This window comes from Panthera leo, chromosome A3 (assembly GCF_018350215.1).
Source record: "Panthera leo isolate Ple1 chromosome A3, P.leo_Ple1_pat1.1, whole genome shotgun sequence".
NCBI classification, from domain to species: Eukaryota; Metazoa; Chordata; class Mammalia; order Carnivora; family Felidae; genus Panthera; species Panthera leo.
In genome coordinates, this window is record NC_056681.1 from 107,199,962 (window position 1) to 107,221,334 (window position 21,373).

Below are 21,373 nucleotides of genomic sequence, written 5' to 3' on the forward strand. Positions count from 1 at the left end.
TGGAAATATGAAAGGGTCCCCTGATGGGCCTTTCATTTTCAGCAATAAATGTCAACTTGCTTTCCCTGGTCCTACTACTTGAAACTTAAAGCTCTGACTTTAATCAAGTGGAGTATCTGCCTTACAGTACACGTTTGATAAACTGGGTAATTACACCAACGTGGCTGAAGCTCATTTGAGACATCTAATGTTTAAGACACACCATCTGATGGTTACATTAACTAAATTCAGTAGCTGCTCTTCCTTGCTTTGAATTAGATATTAAGAAATAAAGCTTCTTTACCTTTTTATCAGCGTCCTTTTCAAAACTGCCTTCCCTAAATTATAATTTAGTTATAATTTTAATCTTTAAAGTATACTATTTGAAAAGTATTGTTTTATCTTTCCTTAGAGTTGGAATAATTCTTCATGATGTCACTCACTATAAAGAAAGCATGATAAATTCCTACTTTAAAGACATTTTATTTTCCCAGCAAATTAACTTTTATCACTTCTGCAGTTAGAAAATCATAACTGTATAATTCGATGTCTCCTTATTCGCTCTGGCTGTCAGAAAGCTCACGATGTTTTTTCCCCAACTGGTCAAAATTCACTCAATTCATGTGTCTGAAAGCCTCCTTTATTTATGCTTTCTTTGGATATTTGGGTCCTATTTTATCTTAAAGTATGTTATGCTCTGTTATTAGGTACAGATCCGCCCAGATCCTCTTAGCAGTAAGAATCTAAATTAAAATCCTTTTTAGTTTTAAATAACAGCAGATCTGTCCTGTTGACCATTATTTCTCTAGCACTTAGGACAATGTTAAGCGATGATAACTATTTGTGGAAAAAGAATGAATGAATTTATGTGTGAGTGTTTTTCAGTCCACATGTAACTGGATTAAAAGTCTGTTTTCACTACATCATACAGCTATGTCTGATCTACAAGAAAATCTGTATAAATACGTACAGACTCTCATATAGACAGATGCCATATTTCAAAAACTTTCAGGCATACATAATTCTTGTCTAATAAATACAAATACATAGAACATGCAGCTACTCATATGCATGTGTTTGTACACAGAAAATATTTTTTGTATGTTGCAAATTGAATGTACAAATCTATATTTAAAGTGGCTTTTTTCTGTCAGTTTTCTTAGTGGAATTTTACTGGTATTTAGCTGATAATCCTGATCCTAACTAAGAAAGAGGAAAGGCACAGGGCATGAGGAAGAAAGGGTTACAGAAATTTCCAGAGAGAAAACTATTTGGGGCCCTATTCGCAGGTTAGGCAAAGCAAATCTAGAATATCTGTCATCTTAAAAATGTCAGTGGTGACAGGATAAAATGTTGAACCAGGTAGCTTTGACCCTGCTTTAGAACGACGCAGGCCAGCTACACAGGGGCGGGAGTATGAGAGGGTGGGAGAAATAAGCAGTTATCTTCTGTCCCTTGGATATGCGTTAGCTGATATTTCTGAAAAGAATACTGGCTTGTTGAGCTGTTTTTCTCTTAAATTGCTTATTACAAAATCTTCAGGAAAACACAGTGCTGAAGGGCTCCAGGATGATTCAGCGGCTCTTATTTGTAAGCCTGAAGTCACGTCTCTGATGCAGCTTTCGTCTGGAGAGGCAGCAGCAAACAATGCTCCATCACTGGATCCAGTAACTCTTTTGTTGGCGTTGGCTGCTGAGACGTGAAGACAGTTCTAGTGGTTGCTTACATACCAATGCATGAGGCATGGGGGGGCATTTCATCCCTAGGCGAGAGCCTTCGTACACTGTTTTCAGTGGGGGAAACATTTCGGCATAATCCAAAGAGGTGGAAGGAGGAGAAAACGTGGCCACGGCCACCACATACACACACCCCAAAGGCAGAGGGGAGCCTCATAAAAGTGACTTGCAGCGTTATCCCTTGCTGTTCAGTCTGCTCTCTTGGTAAAGACCGTGTCATTCTGGTTCTTGCAACCAAAGCCACTTACCTGAAGCAACAGGCTTGGACACACACACCTCCCACCCCCACCCCATTTCAGCTCTCCTGCCTTGCCGTTGTCTGAACACGTCTGGCTTGGTGTTATGTCTTCTGTCCTATTAAGCGCATCTTAGAACAGAATCCGCCCAGAGCTAAAAAGGAGCTTACTGAGCAGCTATTCCAACTTCCCCTTATTTTGATAAACAAGAAACTGAGACCAGAGAGGGAAAGTGTCTCATCCAAGGTCACACAGAGCCTGTTTTAGAATTGTTGGCTCTTGCCAAACTTTATACTATTGCTCTCATTTTTTCTTTTAGAGTTGGTATTTGTAGAACCAGCACCTTAGCACTTACTCCATCCATGCCTGGCCCCTGATCTTCCCCAAGGACCTCTGAGTCTCTTGATGATGTGATACTTTAGGGTTAGACAAAGCAAAGACCAAAACTTTCCTGAGTCAACAACTCTGCAGCACTGAATGAGTGAACCATCTCACCAATGGTAGACAGTTTCCTGTTCACACAAGCCGCACAGCAACCCTGTGCAGTATGTATCCATGAACCCATTTATGAGATGGAGGAACAGAAGTTAGGATTCAGACCCCAACCTATAGGTTCTGATTCTAGACTCAATCCTCCTTCCATCTTGTCACACTTGTGACTCCAGAGTTTAATGCCTGTAGGCATAGGCTTAGTCCTTTTCTTCACACTATGCTCTTGCCTCAGGGCCTTGGCACAAGCTGCTTCCCCCCACACACAAGAAAGGCTTTCCCTCTGTTTGGATGTTCTCACCATTAAGGTATCAGCTTCCAGGTCACCTCTTCAGAGGAGTATCTCAACTACCCAGTCACTAGTGTGAGAATAAGCCCACTGATCCAATCAAAGGAGGGACACGGAGACTTAGAGCACACTGAAGTGAGGCTTCAATCAACGTTCTTGCAAGAGCAGGTATCTGATGGACAGGCACACTCAGGGTAGTTACAGCAGACAATTTATCCCCCAGCATATAAGCCCCTCCCCTGATTCCTCATTGGCTGAGTTCTACAGAGGTTACAGCCTTACCTGGATGTCACCTCTGCCCATGTAAAGCAACAAGTAGTCTGACTGGAACAAATGTACATTTCCTGAGGTGACTCAGAGATTTACAGTCCCTCCTTTGTTCTTCAGTGCATGCTCATTGCAAAGCCTGCGAAAATAAGCCCAAGAGATAGAGAGGGGGGAAAAGACCAAAAAGTGAAGTGTCCAAGGGTCTGGGACTCCATTGTGGTGGGAGCAGGGTTCATACATATTTTCATTAGGTTGGAAACCTATTGTTAACTAGACAGCACAGCTTTTATTTGATATTTCTGAAAATGAATCACCTCCCTTACTTCTCACACGAATACACTACTTGACTTCACTGTCTTCCTAGCCCATATCAGTATCTGAAATCATGAGATTTGTTCATTTGTTTTGCTTGATTGCTATCTATCTCTCCCGGTCAGAATGGAAGTTCTGTGGGGTTTTATTCGTGTATATTTCCAATGCCTAGAACTCTCCCTGACACATAAGTTATTACTAAATATTCACCGAAAAAAAAAAAAATGAATGGTACAAATAAAGTCACTCTTTCAACCACTCCATTCCCTTTAAAGATTGACTACAGATACTGGTCCAGGTTAGGGGTTCGGCCTAGAGTTGCGTACAAAACAGCAACGTAAAATATTCTTAGAGTTCCGACCCATAAACTTAATCGCATTTGTTCTGTGCTTTAACCAGAAAAGAAAAACAGGCCATAGACTTATAGATAAGGAGAGGGAAAGAGATCTTTTTAAGATGGTTTATATTGAAGAAAACCATCACCACAGCTCCATCAGAGCTATTATTTATGGAAAATTAAAAAGCTCCTGGCAGACAAACTTGATTGTCAACATCCACTGTAACCAGCCTCCCCTTTATGGAAAGTGCACACAAGCAGTGGGAATGGAGGTACCCCATCTGGATGAGCTAATCCTCCCGTCCAAAACAGATTTTACTACATAGAAGCATACAGCTTCTTTTAAAAACTTCATTTATCTTGTCATCAGAACTAATGATGGGGTTTTGGAACGGTAGGGGTTCAGAGCTGACAGCCAGGAAAGAATTCTTGAGACTTCTTTAGCATAAAAAGGTGATTTTATTAAAGTATGGGGACAGACCCATGGTCATAAAGAGCTGCACTGGGGTTGTGAAGAGTGACCGGTTATATACTATGGAGTTGGGGGAGATAACGTCAAGAGGTAGTTTCCAAAAGGATTTTCATATGCTGAAGCAGATTCACAGGATGTGGGAGGCCTAGGCATTGTCAAGCTAAGGTTGTTTGTCCCTCTAGCAAAGCATTAACATTAAGACAGTAGAGAGTTACTGGGGAAATGTCATTCTCTTTATTTGCCTCAAGTATTTGTCAATGAGCTGCAGGTTATAAGGAAATTTAATTTTACCTGCAATTTCCTTCTTGCCTCTGTTCCCCATATCATTATGGAGGGGTGATTTTGGGGGCTCCTGGAAACTGAGTCTACAGGTTTCTGGAGATTAGGTTATTGATAAGATTGCCTTTTGCTTATAATTTACTAATGTATTTGTAAACTGATGGAGACTGATGTCTTGCATGACTGTGATCTTTAACCATCTGTTTTCCCCTTTCCTTTGTTGTTGGACGGCCCCTGGGGAGGGGGGCATGCTAGCTTGTGCTTTGCCCTCAACTTGCCTTATGCTCTCTCATCACTAAGGATTAAATTAGTAATAGCTATCCTCAATTTCCAGGAGTGGAAACTGAAGCACATGGAGAATCTGTGCCCGAGAACATGTAAATCACTTCATGAAGTCCCTTAGTTGTCAGCGGCAGGCCTATTTACTGGGGCCTCGCTGAAAATCACAACAGAGAGAAGGAAACACGGGCAAGCAGATGAGGGGTGCTAAGTAATTACAATCATTTTGTATTGTGTGAACCAAAGCCATGATTCTAATTTTAGATACTAAGTGTACATCGCCACCTTGCCAGCAAATAAACTCACAAACCTCGAGATCAGAACAAAATCTCATTGGGGCGCCTGGGTGGCTCAGTCGGTTAAGCGTCTGACTTCGGCTCAGGTCATGATCTCACGGTTAGTGAGTTTGAGCCCCCCGTCAGGCTCTGTACTAACAACTCAGAGCCTGGAGCCTGCTTCGGATTCTGTCTCCCTCTCTCTCTGCCCCTTCCCCACTCGTGCTCTATCTCGGTGTCTCAAAAATAAATAAACATTAAAAAATTAAAAAAACAAACAAACAAAAAGAACAAAGTTTCATCGAGTGATCTTGAGACCAGGAAGGCAGGCAGGGGGCAGGGGGTGCTGGGGGTAGGGGTGGGCAAGAGCTCCTGAAGAGCTGGATTCCTTCTGTTTGCTATGCAGAGAGATAGATGTTTGCCACCAGAATGAAAAGGTTCCCACTTCTCAACAGGGCCAATATAAACCACCAGTAGAGGATTTTCCCTAAGATGAAAGGAAAATCAGACTCTCGCAGAAGAAGAAACTAGGGCCATCCATCCATTCCCCAAAAGAGCATTCACTATTTTATACATGATGTATGCAGAGGGTTATTTTAAGGAGAGTATTTTTAGGAGTATTTAAGGAGAATATTTTAATGAGCTTAGATTTTATCAGGTTGGATTTCTGCTGGACAAACCACAGAGAATTTTTTCCACTGGAAACATTGGGTCAAGTTAATCTCAGTGAAGTGGTGGAAAGAGGTTCAGATTTCATAACCAAGTCACTTAAACTCTTCGAGGTTTGGTTTCACCTTTAAAATGGAGAAAATAATACCTCCTTGACCAGATTGCTACAAGGACGAAGATTAGATGGGACGTATCTGTTTACCCGTGTGCATGAGAGTACGCACTCAGTAAGTGAACCTGAACTCCTAGCTTGATCACAGCAGTATCTTAAGAGAATCCAGTCTTTATGCTGCTCTGCATGTGAGGCCGGCTTTGGTACATGTCTACCTTTACATAAATTTCAGCATTTTCCTAGGACATAACATTGAGCTGTTTGTTGAAAATCACAGGGTTATTGCTGCCCAGAGTTCCTCCAAAGCTCAACTTTGACACTCTAAGAGGGTAATTCAGACTCAGCTGCTGATATTTACAAAGTGTTATCAGAGCCTTCAGGCCAATCTTAGAACCTGGTGTGCTCACAATCCACCCACTGTAACTAAACCATCTAAGAGGCATCCACACTTGCCGAGTATCAATTCAATTCCGCTTGTTGAAGGTTTGTTTCGTAGGTGCTCAAGTCTATAGGGAATATGCTTCTCTACTGCAGAAGCCTGGAACTCTGTTCATCCTACAGTCACTAAAGGGTAAGAGTACACTGAGTTTCAAGATATTTAGCCTGACTTGGAGTTATTTCGCAAAGACAAAGCTTGGGGCATAATTGCATGACTAATTATGTCAAGCTACAATCATTAGGAACACTCAGCTCACATTAAGGAACTCTTTACAAAGAGAAAGGGGGTGAAGCTACACAGTCCGTTTTCAGCTTTAAACTGATTCGTTTTGCTAATATTCAGACTTACTTGGAACGAGCACTCCTTAGTGGATCGCTTTTCATTTTGACACTGGCCACATCTGCTGAAAAATACTTCTGACACGGGAGATACTTCTTGAGCCAACCGTCCTAATAAGGTCCATGATGGCCTAAGCTGGTAGGGATTCTGTTCTTTCACCCAGGGGTTCATTTATTCCAGACAAGGTTGAAAGATATTCACAGGGAGTGAGTTGCCTTGTGTCCCTTCCAGCACTGTCACACATCACATGACCCTAACCCCCCAAGCATGGGCTGAAATTAGCACTGATCCTACGGGGCAGAATCGCCCATAGCTGTCTCTGGCTTGGAATTGGGGGTTGGGGACGATTAACAAGGTCTATGTAGGTGTCCTCTCCATCTCAGAACAGGCCAGAGGTCCAAGTTACAAATCTATAGCAATCTTGAACTCAAACTTCATGCACAGTGGTGTTGATATCCAATGCATTTACTTATCTAGGGACATAGAATAAAAACTAGAGAGCAGTCAAGTCTCTAGGAGTACACTTAGATGTGGATGTGCAGGCACACTGTATTCTAGACATCGAGTCTCCACGCTAATTCAAATCCCCACTAGTTTGTGAAGATGGACTTCTCTCCCCTAGGCTTGCTCTCAGGCCTTTGCCTGCAGGGACTAAGGCAGACTAGAGATGAACAGCAAGCCTCACACTCTCCCGAAGGACAATGTGCTTCCCAGGGACGTTTTCATAATCCAAATACATTTTGAAGAAAGCTTCAAGAAGGAAAGTTCTTAGAAAGAGCTGGCATGATGTCAAAAGTACAGGTATTCTAATACCTGGTATTCTAATGAAAAGTACAGGTATTATAATATTCAGTTTTAGTGGACTGAACAGATAGTAAGGAATTATGTCTCTTAAAGAGCATAATAAGGACAGATAAAACATTGTATAGTTTTAGTCCCCCCAAATCAGTTATACTAGTATGGGAAATGGGAGTCATGACCTAGAAATGGCATTGAAAGAGTTATTGACATATAGGTATGAGTAAGTTCTATGTAGGACAGTGTTTGAGGTGGCTACCAAAAGCCCAGTGGGTATATTAATGAAAGTGAATGGCGTCCAGGATGCGAAAGGTGAAAGACCTTCCCACAGTGCAGGTGAGTTAGGTGACTCTTGAAGTTACACTCAGCTCCACGTACTGTATTCTAAAACAGGAGAAGGACTTAGTGCTCCGAGGAGCACGGCCAGCTTGCCAAAGGAACCTGTAGCAAAGACTGAGGTCGATATGAGAGTATCCAGCTTCAATTGCCTGAAGGAATGGCATACGGAGCAAGATGGACCTATTCCATATGGCCTGAGAGCCTATGGGACCTGGGCAAATGAACGGAACCTAACCCAGAGCCCTCTAAACCTTGGACTGTGGGATCATGAACTGTCCAGTAGCTAAGACTCTCAAGTGCGGCACAGTTGACCATTTGGTAGACAGATTTTAAAGGAATTCATCTTAAGCAGAAAATTGACCTGAGAAAGCTCTGAAACCCTCTCAATGCTTTAAGTCCAGGCATTTTCTAATATTCACATGTTTCATTTGATAAAAGCAAATGTCTGCATTTTTTCCCTCTGTGCTTTGACAATGCACAGATCTAGTAATCTGAGTAAATTGTGTTTTGAGATTTCTTTTAGTAAGGAGTTATCCTGCAGTGTACTTAGTGGAAAAATGGCTGATATCTTCTACTTGTCATCAGAGAATATACATAAAGTAAATACTTCCTAGCCATTACGTTATAGGAAAATGTTTATAGCACTTCTTCAAAATCCAGAACAAGAGACAAATTCTTGTTTGGGAATGAATCTTTGGGTCACTGAATTTAGTGGCATATAGAAACTGTTAAGAATGGAAAGAGACGAATAAATGTTTTCTCACTAGAAATAACATACAAACACTTAAAGGGGGAAATGGAGGGGCGCCTGGGTGGTTCAGTTGGTTAAGCGTCTGACTTTGTCTCAGATCATGATCTCATGGTTCATGAGTTCGAGCCCTGCAGTGGGCTCTGTGCTAATAGCTCAGAGCCTGGAGCCTGCTTCGGATTCTGTGTCTCCCTCTCTCTCTGCCCCTCCCCTCCCCTGCTCATGTTGTGTCTCTCAAAAATGAATAAACATTAAAATTGAGGGGGGGAAAAAGAGGAGGGAATGGAGAGAAAAGTTTTTAGGTCCCTGAGTGAGCAAGACTGTAAAAGCTACTGGGTTTAACTCAAAACCTTATGTATCAAATGGGGGTGGGGGGAGGGGAATAGAGGAGAGAGAGATACAGGAAAGCAAGAGAACAAAAAATTTTCAAATCCACTTGTAGTTTTTCCTCTTAAAATGGGGAGGGTTGATTTCACAGATTGCTAAGGTTTCTTTTGTCTTAACGCTTTACGATTCTGTCAGAACCTTTGAAAGCAAAGAAAAATGGAAATCTACAACTGAAGAGAACTTTTTTTTGGTAATTCCTGTGTATCATGTTGCAAAAAAAAGTGATAGCTACAGAGGAGAAAGCTCAATCAAATGAGCCTGTTCATTGGTTTGAAGGCAACACATCTTTGTGCTCAGAGACTAGATAGACACCAAATCAAATCAATCCCACTTGGAAAAAAAGGAATAAAATTTCATAAAGAACTTAGGCTCAAAACAATGTGTGTTGAATATAGAAAACCACTGTAGGGTGATCAAGCTTCACAGTTACTGGTTTCTATATTACATGGGTCTGTGGAGTAATGTATGTGGGGCTCAGGTCATATGGATGGCGGTGCAATTGGCAGATGTCATCCTAAATCCACTCTGTCATACTCCTGAAAAGCATCTGGGTCATTCTCATATTCCCTTAATTGGAGGATACTCTTGCAAAAGAAAAATAGACTAACGATAGGTAAATACCTAGAAGTAATTGAAAGACAGACCCTTCCTCAGATTAATAGAAGCACACATTCCCCAAACTGTCCCCTATGTGACAACAGCACACATGTCCCCTATGTGACAACATAGGCCAGTTTCCCAAATTCTAGAGAGAAGAGCCAGATGTAGGCAGGGTGTTTGATTCAGAACGACATGGTTGACCTTTGACAACTAGAAATGGAAATAAGAACTGGCTACACTCAAGTAGAAATTTTGAAATGGTCATAACCATGATGCCCTCCCTTTATTTATTGTTTTCTATGTTTAGTTGGTCCCCAAGGTCTTGGGAAAGATCATACAGCTGACCTGACCCAAAAATGTATCAGATCTAGGAAAGAAACCATATAAATTACGATACAAACAGGGTACATCAATGTTTTCAAATTCCTAAAAAAGGCAAAATTGTATTTATACAGCACTAAGCATTAGAAGTATTCTCAGATTCAAACTTTGAATCAATATGTAATAGATGCTATACTTCTCAACTTGCTTCAAAAAGACATCACGTGTAGTAAAATGTTTCCTGGGCTGTTAGATCAAATCCCAAATCAGCCACTTACCAACTGTGTGATTATTTTAGAAAATCACTTAAACCCTGTGAACTTCAGGGTTTTTTGTATGTACAACAGGATTAATGACGTTTACCTTGTAGCATTATTGTAAGGATTAAATAAGATCAGATATGTGAAAAAGTTTAGTGCCTTAGTAGACACTATCATGTTCTCTCCAGTTTTCTTTTCTTACACTCAAGCAACTTGGGAAAGCTGTGGTGATAATGACTCACTCAAACAGAATATAGATTCTGTGAAATCAGGATCCTCAGATCATATTGATTTACTACCTTCCTTCTGACTAGCAATAGAGAAGGAACATAGACGTCTATCTGTAAAGGGGTTCACAGTTTCACAAAAGACTTTAACATTTCCTCTTCCAGTCCTTACCACAGATCTGTAATGTGGGAGTTAGGAAACTCATTTGACTGATGAGGAACTGACGCTCAGGAAGGTCAAGTCTTGCTCCCAAAGAAGCTATGAGAATTAGAAATTGTCTTAAGTCTTCCGACCTAAGTGTCCCCTATACCCCAGTGACCTCTTTTTCTGGTTGATAAAGCCCTTACCGAGGCCAAATCCTGGGTACCTCTGGAGGGATGCACTCTAACACCTGGTCTACATTAGATGCTAAGTTATCTGCAGGTCCCAAGGTGAGGATTCCCTATCATGATCAATTATGCTAATGATACCTTGTCCCCATGCTCCAGAGCAGGGTCAGTTCAAGTTCTGTTATGTCAGTAGTTGAACTGATGCTCTCTTCTCTGTGGTTTTAATGATTTGGCTATCTTTGTAGCTATATTTAGGAAGTCTAGCAGGTCTCAAGGAAATCATGTGAAGGGCCATGGGAAGGATTAATCGAATATAGCTTGTTATCTTTCCATTAGTGGAATCCATAAAGCTGAAAAGGAGGATTCTAACATAAGAAGATCCTTTGCTTGGGATCCTATAAAAGGGAACCCACCAAACTGCCTGTTTCTTTGTTAATGCAGAGGAAGGACTTGAGAGAATTATGTAGCCTCCAGTAAGCCTAAGCTGGCAAACATACAGAACTGGAGCATTGCTATCACTTTTGCCATCACAGAAAAGATGTTCCAGGTGTTTTGTTTTTTAATGTTCCACTGCTCTTTGCAGGAAACAAACTTCTCAGTCCTGGTGGTGATGGACAAACATCGTATTTTTCCTTCTCCAAGACAGGGTAATTGTGCCTCATACATGGAAGTTAGTGGTCATTTTTAATATTTAGGCATCTGAGTTGGAGATTAAAATTTATAAAGAGCAGTGTGATCCCAGGAAGAAGGATGGGAAGGCACTTCTACTTAGAAATGCAATAAAACAGATGGGCCCTCCCCTTCCAGATTTATGTGTTAAAATATTTCAGACACCAGGGTGCCTGGGTGGCTCAGTTGGTTAAGCGTCTGACTTTGGTTCAGGTCATGATCTCACAGTTCATGGGTTCAAGTCCCGCATTGGGCTCCATATGGTGCAGATCCTCCTTGGGATTCTCTCTCTCCCTCTCTCTGCTCCTTGTTCATGTTCTCGCTCTTAAGAAAAAAAAAAAATATATATATATATATATACACACACACACACACACACACACACACGTGTTTTATATATATATACATGTATATGTTTTATATATGTATATATGTGTATATATACATGTATATGTGTGTATATATACACATATATATGTGTGTGTGTGTGTATATATATATTTCAGATACCTTGTAATGCTGGAGACCTACAGAAGGAAATTTATCTCTCTGTCCCTCTCTCTCATACACGCACACACTTATTTTGCATTGCACACTTATACATCATGAAGATAATTCCAGAGGACAAGATTCAATTTTGTTTCTAAAAGCCTAGAAAGTAACCTTAGGACCCAGCATGTTGACTAACCAATTAAATAATGGCAAGGAAACGCAGTACAATCCCAAGTGTGGGAAAATAATGATAACTACCATGATAATTATTATCTTGAAATATCCTCACTTTGAAGAGATGATCTAATTACTCCCCTGCACATCCCTCATGGGAAAGGTGTTATTATTGCCATCCTGAAGACAAATATAATGTCTACTCTCGATTTACAAGTGTCATTTCTTCAGAGAAGCTTCACTATTTGCTTTTTCTTCATAATGAGTCTGAGACACCCCAAATTAAGTAATTTTGTAGAATTAGAGGCAGAATAATGTTTCTATAAATAATTAAAATCCATGTTTTCCAAACTGCTTTAATCATATATCCTATGAAATTACAAACTGTCCAAAAATATAGAGGATCATATACAAAATAAATATAACCAGAAACTCCAGTGTTTTTCCTGAGCTTCCGTGGGGTATTTTTGCAACTCTCCCATCTTTGGGATGGGGAGTTGGGAAGAAGAGGAGTTGGGAGAAATTAACAGGATTCTCCTCTTCCTCTTTCTCTCCAATAAGCCCTAACAACAGCTGCTCTCACAGTGAGTTCTTCTGGACCCAAAGCATAGGGTGAAAGGGAAATGAGAAGAAAAGTTAGAGGGAAAAAAGAAGAAATGGATAAGCAAATAAGAAAGGAGTGGGTAATAGAAAACACTGAGTGGCTGTCCTTAAATATCAGTGTCATGACCCAGGAGGCTTCCGAAGGGACTGTATTAGTTTGCCAGGGCAGCTGTAACAAAAGACCACAGCCTGGGTAGCTTAAACAACAGAAATTTCTTTTCTCACAGTTCTGGAAGATAAATGTCCAAGACCAAAGTGTTGGTGGGTTTGGTTTCTCCTGGGGCTTCTCTCCTTGACTGGGGAGAAGGACTGCCTTCTTGCTGTGCCTTCACATGGTCGTCTTTATTCACATGCATCCCCGGTGTATGTCCCAATATCCTCCTCTTAAAAGGATACCAGTCTGATTAGATTAGATTAGATGAGGGTACCCTAACAGCCTCATTTTAACTTAGCCATCTCTTAAAGGCCCTATTTCCAAATACAGTCACACTCTGAGCTTAGGGCTTCACCTTAAAAATCTGGGGGAGATAATTCAGCCCATAACACGTGCTTTTATTTAAAATCATCTCCTTTCAGGCAAGATGTTACAAATATGTAATCAGTGTACAACATGACACTGAAGGAGATGGGTGTTAAAAGATAAACTGAGGCACATTAAAAATTTCAAGAGTTTATTGGAGCAAATATGTATTGGAATCAGGCAGAGCCAACCCAAAGTGGTTTAGGGGCACTCAGCCAATAGGAGCTAGGAGAAAGGCCTTTATACAGCAGAGGAGGAAGCAAAGCAAGGAAATTACTTGACTGGCTGTTGCTTAAGTGGTTGCCTTATTTGGTAAAGCCCAGGTGGCCGCCTGTGATTGGTTGCTCTAAAATTGTTTTCTCAGACAAGACTGCATTTATGGAAATTGATCTGGTTTAGGTTTTGATTTGCTTACGTAGATTACCAAAGCATTAGAGCCACCCTAGTCCAAGGGCCTCCTTCAGTGACTTTAACATGGTTAATAATGCTTTCTTACTCTAGTTAGTCACACATTTTACAACCCGCTGGTTGACTTGAGTTCCCTACCTACCTAGTCTCCAAAGGTGATTCCATTCATCTGCTGGGAGCTTCCTCCCAACACTTTGTTGGAGATGGTCCAAAGCCTCCAAGGGGAGTCTGTTTTCTCCACAGATCCCCAAAGGTTGTTTGCATGATGAGCATGTGCTCATCGAAGTGAGAGCAAGCCATTGCCTCGTCTCTCTTCTGTGAGGTGACAGGTGACAAATGGAGACTTTCTTCTTCTCGTGTTTTGTGAGACACCCTCTTCCCTCAAAGCTCCTCTGCTGTAAGGGTTTTCCCAGTAATGATCTGCACCAGATGGCTTCACCACCGGAGTGCCTCACAGAGTGCACACGCATTTGCTCCTTTCTGGTAGTCTCTGGTCACACAGTCAGATGGGAAGTCTGACAGCCTCACCTGCTGCTGCCAACTGCATTAGTTGGACAAAGGGGATCTTTGGTGACAAGATTTGTGGGGGTTGGGGATGAACAAAGTCCTCAAGGAGTTCTTCCCAAAATGGCACAAAACACATGAAATTATATTGGCCACCACTTCAAGAAGAGTTGACATTCAGTATCCCAATTTTCAAACATGAGAATGAGAACTGTATCCCATTCTAGAAGAAGTCTGTTTTAGAATGCTATTATTGATTTCCTGGTTCCTTTAAGTAATAAGCTTGGTGCATTTCTTTATGCACTGATTGTAGGATGTAATTGGCACAATTGTGCAGTGTGTGTATATATTATGTAATTAAGTAGTTATATAAAGTCAGTGGAAATTCATGCATGCATTATTTCATTTAACAAGCACTTAGCCAGCTTATCACAGATGCTGGAGATGGGACCAAACACTAGGGACACAAAAATGAACAAACTCCTGCCCTTGACAGGCTCACAGTCAACTGGAAAAGAAAGTGAATGGACAGTCTGGAGAGAGACTGGTTGTTGAGTGTGCATCAGAATCGCCTGTGCCAACCCTCTTCCACTCCACCCCCAGTCCTCTAGTTTCTGATTTTGTGGGGCCAGGAATTTTCTTTTCTAACAAGTTCTCTGGTGATGCTGATATTGCTGGCTGAGGGACCACAGTTTGAGAACCCTCATCTAGTGTCACAAGTGCCGGGGGGGGGAGGGGGGGCAATGGAAGTACTAGCTGGAGGGCAAGGGGGCCATCAGAGGTTTCACAAAGGAAGTGAGTTTTAAGGGATGAGTGGGGAAGGGTAGGGAGGGAGGGATTAGGACATGCCAAACACATTTAGTTCTAAAGGACAAAAGTTGGAGAAAGTACATATGGCTTGAAACAAATGCAGATGATTCCATTTGGCTAGGATGAAGTTTGAGTTTGAAGTAATTGCAAGAGATAAAGCTGAAGAAATGTGTAGGGCCCAGAGCTGTGATTGAGGGCCTTGTTTGAACACTGTCCTGTAGGTGATTATTTCACCGTGGATCTCCAGAGCCAGCCTTCAAGCTGGAAGGAAGGAACTTTGGCCAAAGGGCTCTGTCGTAGTTACCCTGCATCAAAAGAAGCTTCTTTCTGAGCCTGGCACAGGGCTTCCCAGTCTGTTGGAAGAAATCCTTTTCATTTCTCTGAAGGTGATAGGACAGAAAGGGTGTGTTGATGGAGTATAACCACAACTGGGTGGGGCTTAAGTATTTGCCAGTGACCGGTGAACCACAGTGAGGGGGTATGTCAGTAGTTTAATAATTAATTGACTAATTATGATTGGCTCTTGGAAAACCCTAGGCTTCAGTCACCTCTAATGACCTCCTGGTTACTCAGGCCTAGGAAGGAGGCAGTTGAAGAGAGGAAGAGCCCAATTAGTGCAGGTTGTGATGAAATGTGCTTCATTCCTGTCTCCAGGGGAAGATGACGACGACGATGAATGTGGGGAGGAGAAGCTACCCTCCTGTTTCGATTATGTGATGCATTTCCTGACTGTGTTCTGGAAGGTCCTCTTCGCCTTCGTCCCCCCTACAGAATACTGGAACGGCTGGGCCTGTTTCATTGTCTCCATCCTCATGATCGGCATACTGACAGCTTTCATTGGAGACCTGGCTTCCCACTTCGGATGCACCATTGGCCTGAAAGATTCTGTGACTGCGGTAGTGTTCGTCGCGCTTGGAACTTCGGTACCAGGTAGAGAATGCATTCGTATATGATTTCCCCCAGACGTGGAAGCCCATGTGCTTTCCTGACCTTTTCTTTCTCACAATTTCAAGGACTGTGGTAACAAACCAGGCTTATGAAAGACAAGAGCCCAGAGATATAAATAATGTCACTGCCAGAAAACTGTCATGGCAGTTTTCAAGGTTAGAACGCTGGCCAGTATCATCATGGTGACAGGAAAGCATTCCCAGAGGGACTGCCTGGCCTGCGTGGAGAGAGCACATTGGTTTGATGGATAGATCGATAGATCAGCTTCCCATTACAATTAGCACTTTCAAAAACACGAAATCACAGGATCATCTTCAAGCACAAAATTTGTCTTTTAGATATTTACTAATGTTTGGATAATTTCCATGAAACTGTATGGTTGGATACCTGAGATAAATACCTACTGAAAACCTGATACAATATTCTCTTGACCCAAATGTTAATGGGAATAAGTTTACAAAAAAAGTCGACATTGAGCAGGACAGGGAAAAAGTAATTCTGGCCAAAGCGAGCAGGGCAGCTACACATTTCGTGGATGTCCCTTCGTGCATTCCTTATAAGCTGAATTTTTCTTCCCACCTACAACTGTAGTTCATTATATTTGCTCAGACTTCTAAGAAATCCTCCTCCCAAGCTTGACATTGACAGCAGTAATTGTCAAACTTTGGTGAGCATCAAAATTACCTGGGAGCCTGTTTAAAACAATGCAAATACCCTGAACCTACCATCAACCTGAGGAGTCAGAAGATCTGGAGGACAGGCCCAGACAAATGTGTGTTTTAAGTTCACAGGTGATTCTGGTGCACATCAGAGCCTACTGTAACTGAAGTTCTGGATCCAGTCCCCAGCCCTAGTTGACATCATGGCAGATATACAGCTAACCCTGGCTTTTGGTTTTGAGTCTGAAAACAAGTACGGCTTAAATCATGTATATATCTCCTCACTGGAAGTTACTAGCTGTTCTTCTGCACTCCGACATTTATCATCTCAGTGACTGTGGACAAGTCTCTGAGCCTTCATTCATAAAATTGGGAGAGTCCTATATAACGTGCAGAATTGTGGTACGGACTGGAGAAGACACCTATAAATTATGCATCTACTAAAACATTTGAAACATAGAAGGAATTTGATTAAAACAGCAGCTTTTGTTAATTAGTTATTTATGAACGGCCGAGGACGGTCTGACCAGCGTAAGTTTGGACAATTCATCTTTGAGTAACTGGGAATAAACTGTCCAGATTTACACTGGTGAGCTATATTACACAGGGTATTATCCAACTGATCGACCGTTTGGGAGTCCTGATCAAGGGGTCCGGTGTAGTTCCGGTGTCCAACTGAGATGATGGTGGCGCCAGAGGATCTAGGGGGTACTTTCACTCCTGCCATGGAGCAGGACTATGCAGTCTTCCATTTGACTGCTGATCCTCGGGGGTGGGGGTGGGGGGGGTGGGGGGGGGCGGGAAGCAGACACCCTCTCAACCCCAGCTGTTTCTAGCAGTTTCCGTTTTGATCTTTACTTTGAATTTTTTCCCGAAAATAACCAGAAATTTAGCAAGCAGGAGGAGAACCTTAAAATATTCTTATTGCGAGTTGTTCTGTTTAGAGAACAACTGTACCAAAAGGAACAAAACATAACGGCTATCCGTTGCTCTATCTCAGGTTACTATAGGAAACTATGCTTTGGAAGCTACTCTCCCTAAGGCTGGTGCTCAGGTTAGCACGCACTGTTGGCCCTGGGTTTAACCCTTGAGGAGAATATGTGCAAATTAGGGTAACGAAAGCAAAACTTAGGTCTCTCGTCAGCATTACTCAAAATCAGCTTACCTCTCTGGAAACGCAGCAGGTGGTCCTACCAAACGCATCTCCTGTTTTCGAAAGGATCAGAAGAAATGATTTTACTAAGTCAAATCCTTGTTTCTAAATATTTACATTTTTTAAAAATCTCCCAGCTCCTCATTTCAATACCTCAAAACTTGCTCCTTTCCCTATACACCAGTCTTCCAACGTGCTTGTGTGCCTCTCGTTTTAAACTCCTGAAAAGTGTGGCAGCCATTACCATATCATTAAGTTTGTTTTTTTTTCTGGAACGTGACATGTGGATGACACTAAACCTCAGTGTTTGGAGGGGTCATTGTTCTGCCACTTAAAACCAGCTCAGAACCCAGGTAGGGGCGTCAAGAGGTAAGAAAGCCTGTTGGGGAGAATCCAACAGAATCATTAGCTGTCAGAATGGTTTCCCTTCACCGCCAAAAATTCTTCCCATCGGGAAACAGATTCCTTCGCTCTGCTACCTGGAGAATTCCTGTAATTTGCTGCAATATTAGCTGCGCAGCATGCTCCGCACACAATATATTCACAGGTAATCTCATCATATTTATATAAACAGACATCCCCCCCCCAAAAAAAGCTGTGCAAATTGGACGAGATGCTGAGCAAACGTAATATTTCTGACTTGATTCTTCAACCCTGATGATTCAGAGAAGTGCCTTATTATAGCTTCTGACTCCTAAAAAAAAAAAAAAAAAAAAAAAAAAAAAAAAGATGCTATTGTTCCCAGATGACAAAGCCCCGTTGGTACAGGTAGAAGAATAAAGGAGAGACTAGTTCTTTTCACCGAAAGCGTACCATTAATCGGCACTGGTCCTGAGACCCCGCTTTTTCTCTAGGCTGATGTCTTGACACTTTTCCTAAAGCAGAAGGGTTCCCGGCTAGTGTTCGATGGGCTGCTTGCCTCTTTGTGGTGAGACCCTTGAACTCTCAGCTTGGGATGGCCTGCCCTAAGCAGGATTAAATATTTAAATATCTCAAAGTTGGGTTTTTTTTTATATTTTTATCATATTTTTCAAACTCTATGGGGGGAAAAGAGCTTCTCCCTCATGCCACTGGTATCAAATACTCATTCTAGACTATTGGCAGAGGAGGACCCCTGAGGGTCTGCACTCCCCCTCAACATTAGGTATGCTGAGATGACCTTAAGGACTCACACCTGCTAGCAGAGCAAGAGCCTTCTTTTCCAGAGAAGAGGGGCTTCCTGAATAGTCTCCTCCCACCTCTAAATGGTGGCATAGGCAGAGCCTAGTCTCCAGTTCCCCCTTCCCCATCTGGGCCCATCACACCAGTCTCCATGGCTTAAATGCCGCCAACGTGCCAATGATTACCAAACGTGTATCTCCAGTCTCCACCTTCCTGAGTTCTAGATTCATATGCCAACTGCCCTCCCTATATTGATGCTGGATGTGGAAGTTGGGGCTCCAAATCACCGTGTGCAGAGTGGAATGGCTTTATTTCCACTGCCCAGCTGCCTTATCCTTCAACCAAACCTATTCCTTCCAGATCTTGCCTTTTTTTCAGGAAAACAGTATCATCATCTACCCAGTGTCCTTGATTTCTTTTTCCTTGTCCCCACAGTCAAGCCATCCTTAGGTCCTGCAGATCTTACCACTACGGCACATCATGATGGGACCACTTAGTTCTCTATAACCAAGTCCAGACAGGCCATTCTCTCTGACTCCTACAGTAGCTTCTTGTCTCCATGCTTCTTCTAGGGATTGTTTTAAGATGGCAATCAGACCGCATTTCTGCTTACCATCTTCCCAGGGCTTCCTACTTCACTGAAGATAAACTTCAAAAGTATCCTCCTGGCTTACAAAGAAAGCCCTATGTGACTTGGCCCCTGCCTGTCTTTCCATTGTTTTCCTCCTTGTTCTTCAGCCCCACTGGCCTTTTTATTGTCCTCCACACATCAAGTTCGTTCCTTTCTCAAGGTTGCACTAGCTGTCGAAAATGCTCTTCCCCCTCCATTTACCCAAGACTGGTTCTTTGTCTTCAATTATAGTTCATCCTAAATGCCACTTCCTCGAAGAGACCTTTCCTAACCACACAATGTGAAGTGGTTCAAACAATTCATTTGTGTTATATCACCCTTTTTCCATAGAGTCTTTATTACCTTCTGGATTTTTTGGTTTATTTTTGAATGTTATTGTCTACCTCTTCCCACTGAAATGTAGGCTTCATGGGAGCAGACACCTTGCCCTTTTAATGTCTCTCTCTCATATTTTTGGCTTCGAAAATGATGCCCAGATAACAGATAATACAATTGCATGTGCCCATGTGTTTGGCCGTGTATGTGAATGTGTTGTGTCTATAAATGGACAAATCATCCATTGACACTTTATTATGAGTTAGATGACTTTCTTAACACCTTCTAGAGACAAGTAAGAAAGTTATGATTGAGGGAGATGAGCAGTAGATACTTTTATAGTGTGGATTATTCTTGAAGAATATATTTGGGCAGGTTATTGTAGTAAGAAGGGCAAGGATAACTAGAGAGCAGTGAGTCTCCTCTTTCATAATGTGGCTATGATGGGAAGGGTGATGAGGGGCAAGATATTTTTTGCCTCTTTCTTCATTCTCTTCTCTATCATCCCTGACTTTCAGATCCAGAACTCAGGCCAATACTTTTTAAACTTTAGGTATATTTTGTGTAGTACTAATTAGGCATTCTGCAGTAGCCTGACTTGGGACCATAACTAGGTTATGTCAGATTGTTTCTATGGGAAATAGGCTCGAAATCTCAAAGAAATTAATGCAAGAAGTTTAGAAGCCAGCCATTTTTGTATGAGGCACCACCTACAGCACATACTCTTTCTGCGTACAATTATTTACTTGGATGAAATTGGGTACATTGGGCCAAAATATTCCAGCTTCTATATCACATTCCAAACACAGGGGTTCCTTGCATCTCTTGCTTCTATTGGAATCAAGTAGGAGCAAGCATTCTTCCTTACAGAGAAAACTCTTAGATGTTAACGAGTTGGGAATATTTTAACTTCACTCAGTCTACCTTGGTCGTGGTCCATACATCTTGATTAGGCTTGTGCCTGAAGCTGGCCTACTGCCCCTTGTATCTTCCCATTAGGAGCTGTTTACTCCTAGGACCACAACAGTTTTAAAATTGGGCATTCTAAGGCTGCTTCTTAGCCTCTGGCATTGTTAGATTTCTCTGTTCACTTCCAGTGTTTTGAATATCCTTTGGGTTTTGTCAAGTAGGAATTATTTCATTGTGGACACTTTAAATCATGAAGAGAAAGAAAAGAGATGATCTTAGGCATTTTTCCCATTCTGTATATAGAACCTTTTTTTAAAAAAATAAAACCTTATTTTAGAGAAAACGTATGCTATTTTTAAGTTACATTACTTCCAGGTTTCTAAACACCATAGGAAAAATTTGACAAAAAACTAGTTATGCTAGCTGTTCACTATGTTTGCTTAGTGAAGTGTCATGAATATGCACCAAGGAGGTAGAGAGTTTTAGAACTATAGGTACAGAGCTTTAGAACTGAATCCAGGAAGCTGGACTTCCAACCATTACTCATTGTATGACTGGAATCAGTTGTTTGACTCAGCCTTGGTCTTCCTGCCTGTAAAACAGGCATGATGATACATGGCAATTGGTTTAAACTTTCTTTTAATGTTTTATTTATTTTTGAAAGCAAGAGAGACAGACCACGGGCATGGGAGGGGCAGAAAGTGAGGGAGACACAGAATCCGAAGCAGGCTCCAGGCTCTGAGCTGTCAGCACAGAGCCCGACGTGGGGCTCGAACTCACAGACAGCGAGATCGTGACCTGAACCGAAGTCAGATGCTTAACCGACTGAGCCACCCAGGAGCCCCGATACATGGCAATGTAAGCAGAGTTGATGGGAGGATTAAAGTAATATGGATCT

General features: G+C 41.9%; 1 protein-coding gene across 2 annotated transcripts in view; it reads left to right on the forward strand.

Annotated features, from left to right (window-relative positions):
- SLC8A1 (solute carrier family 8 member A1) overlaps positions 1 to 21,373 on the forward strand; it is a 326,175-nt gene that overhangs the window by 284,629 nt on the left and 20,173 nt on the right. For both annotated transcript variants that reach the window (XM_042933176.1, XM_042933177.1), the window contains one exon: positions 15,354 to 15,629. In XM_042933176.1, the coding sequence (XP_042789110.1) occupies positions 15,354 to 15,629 (276 nt within the window). The remainder of the gene's footprint in view (positions 1 to 15,353; positions 15,630 to 21,373) is intronic.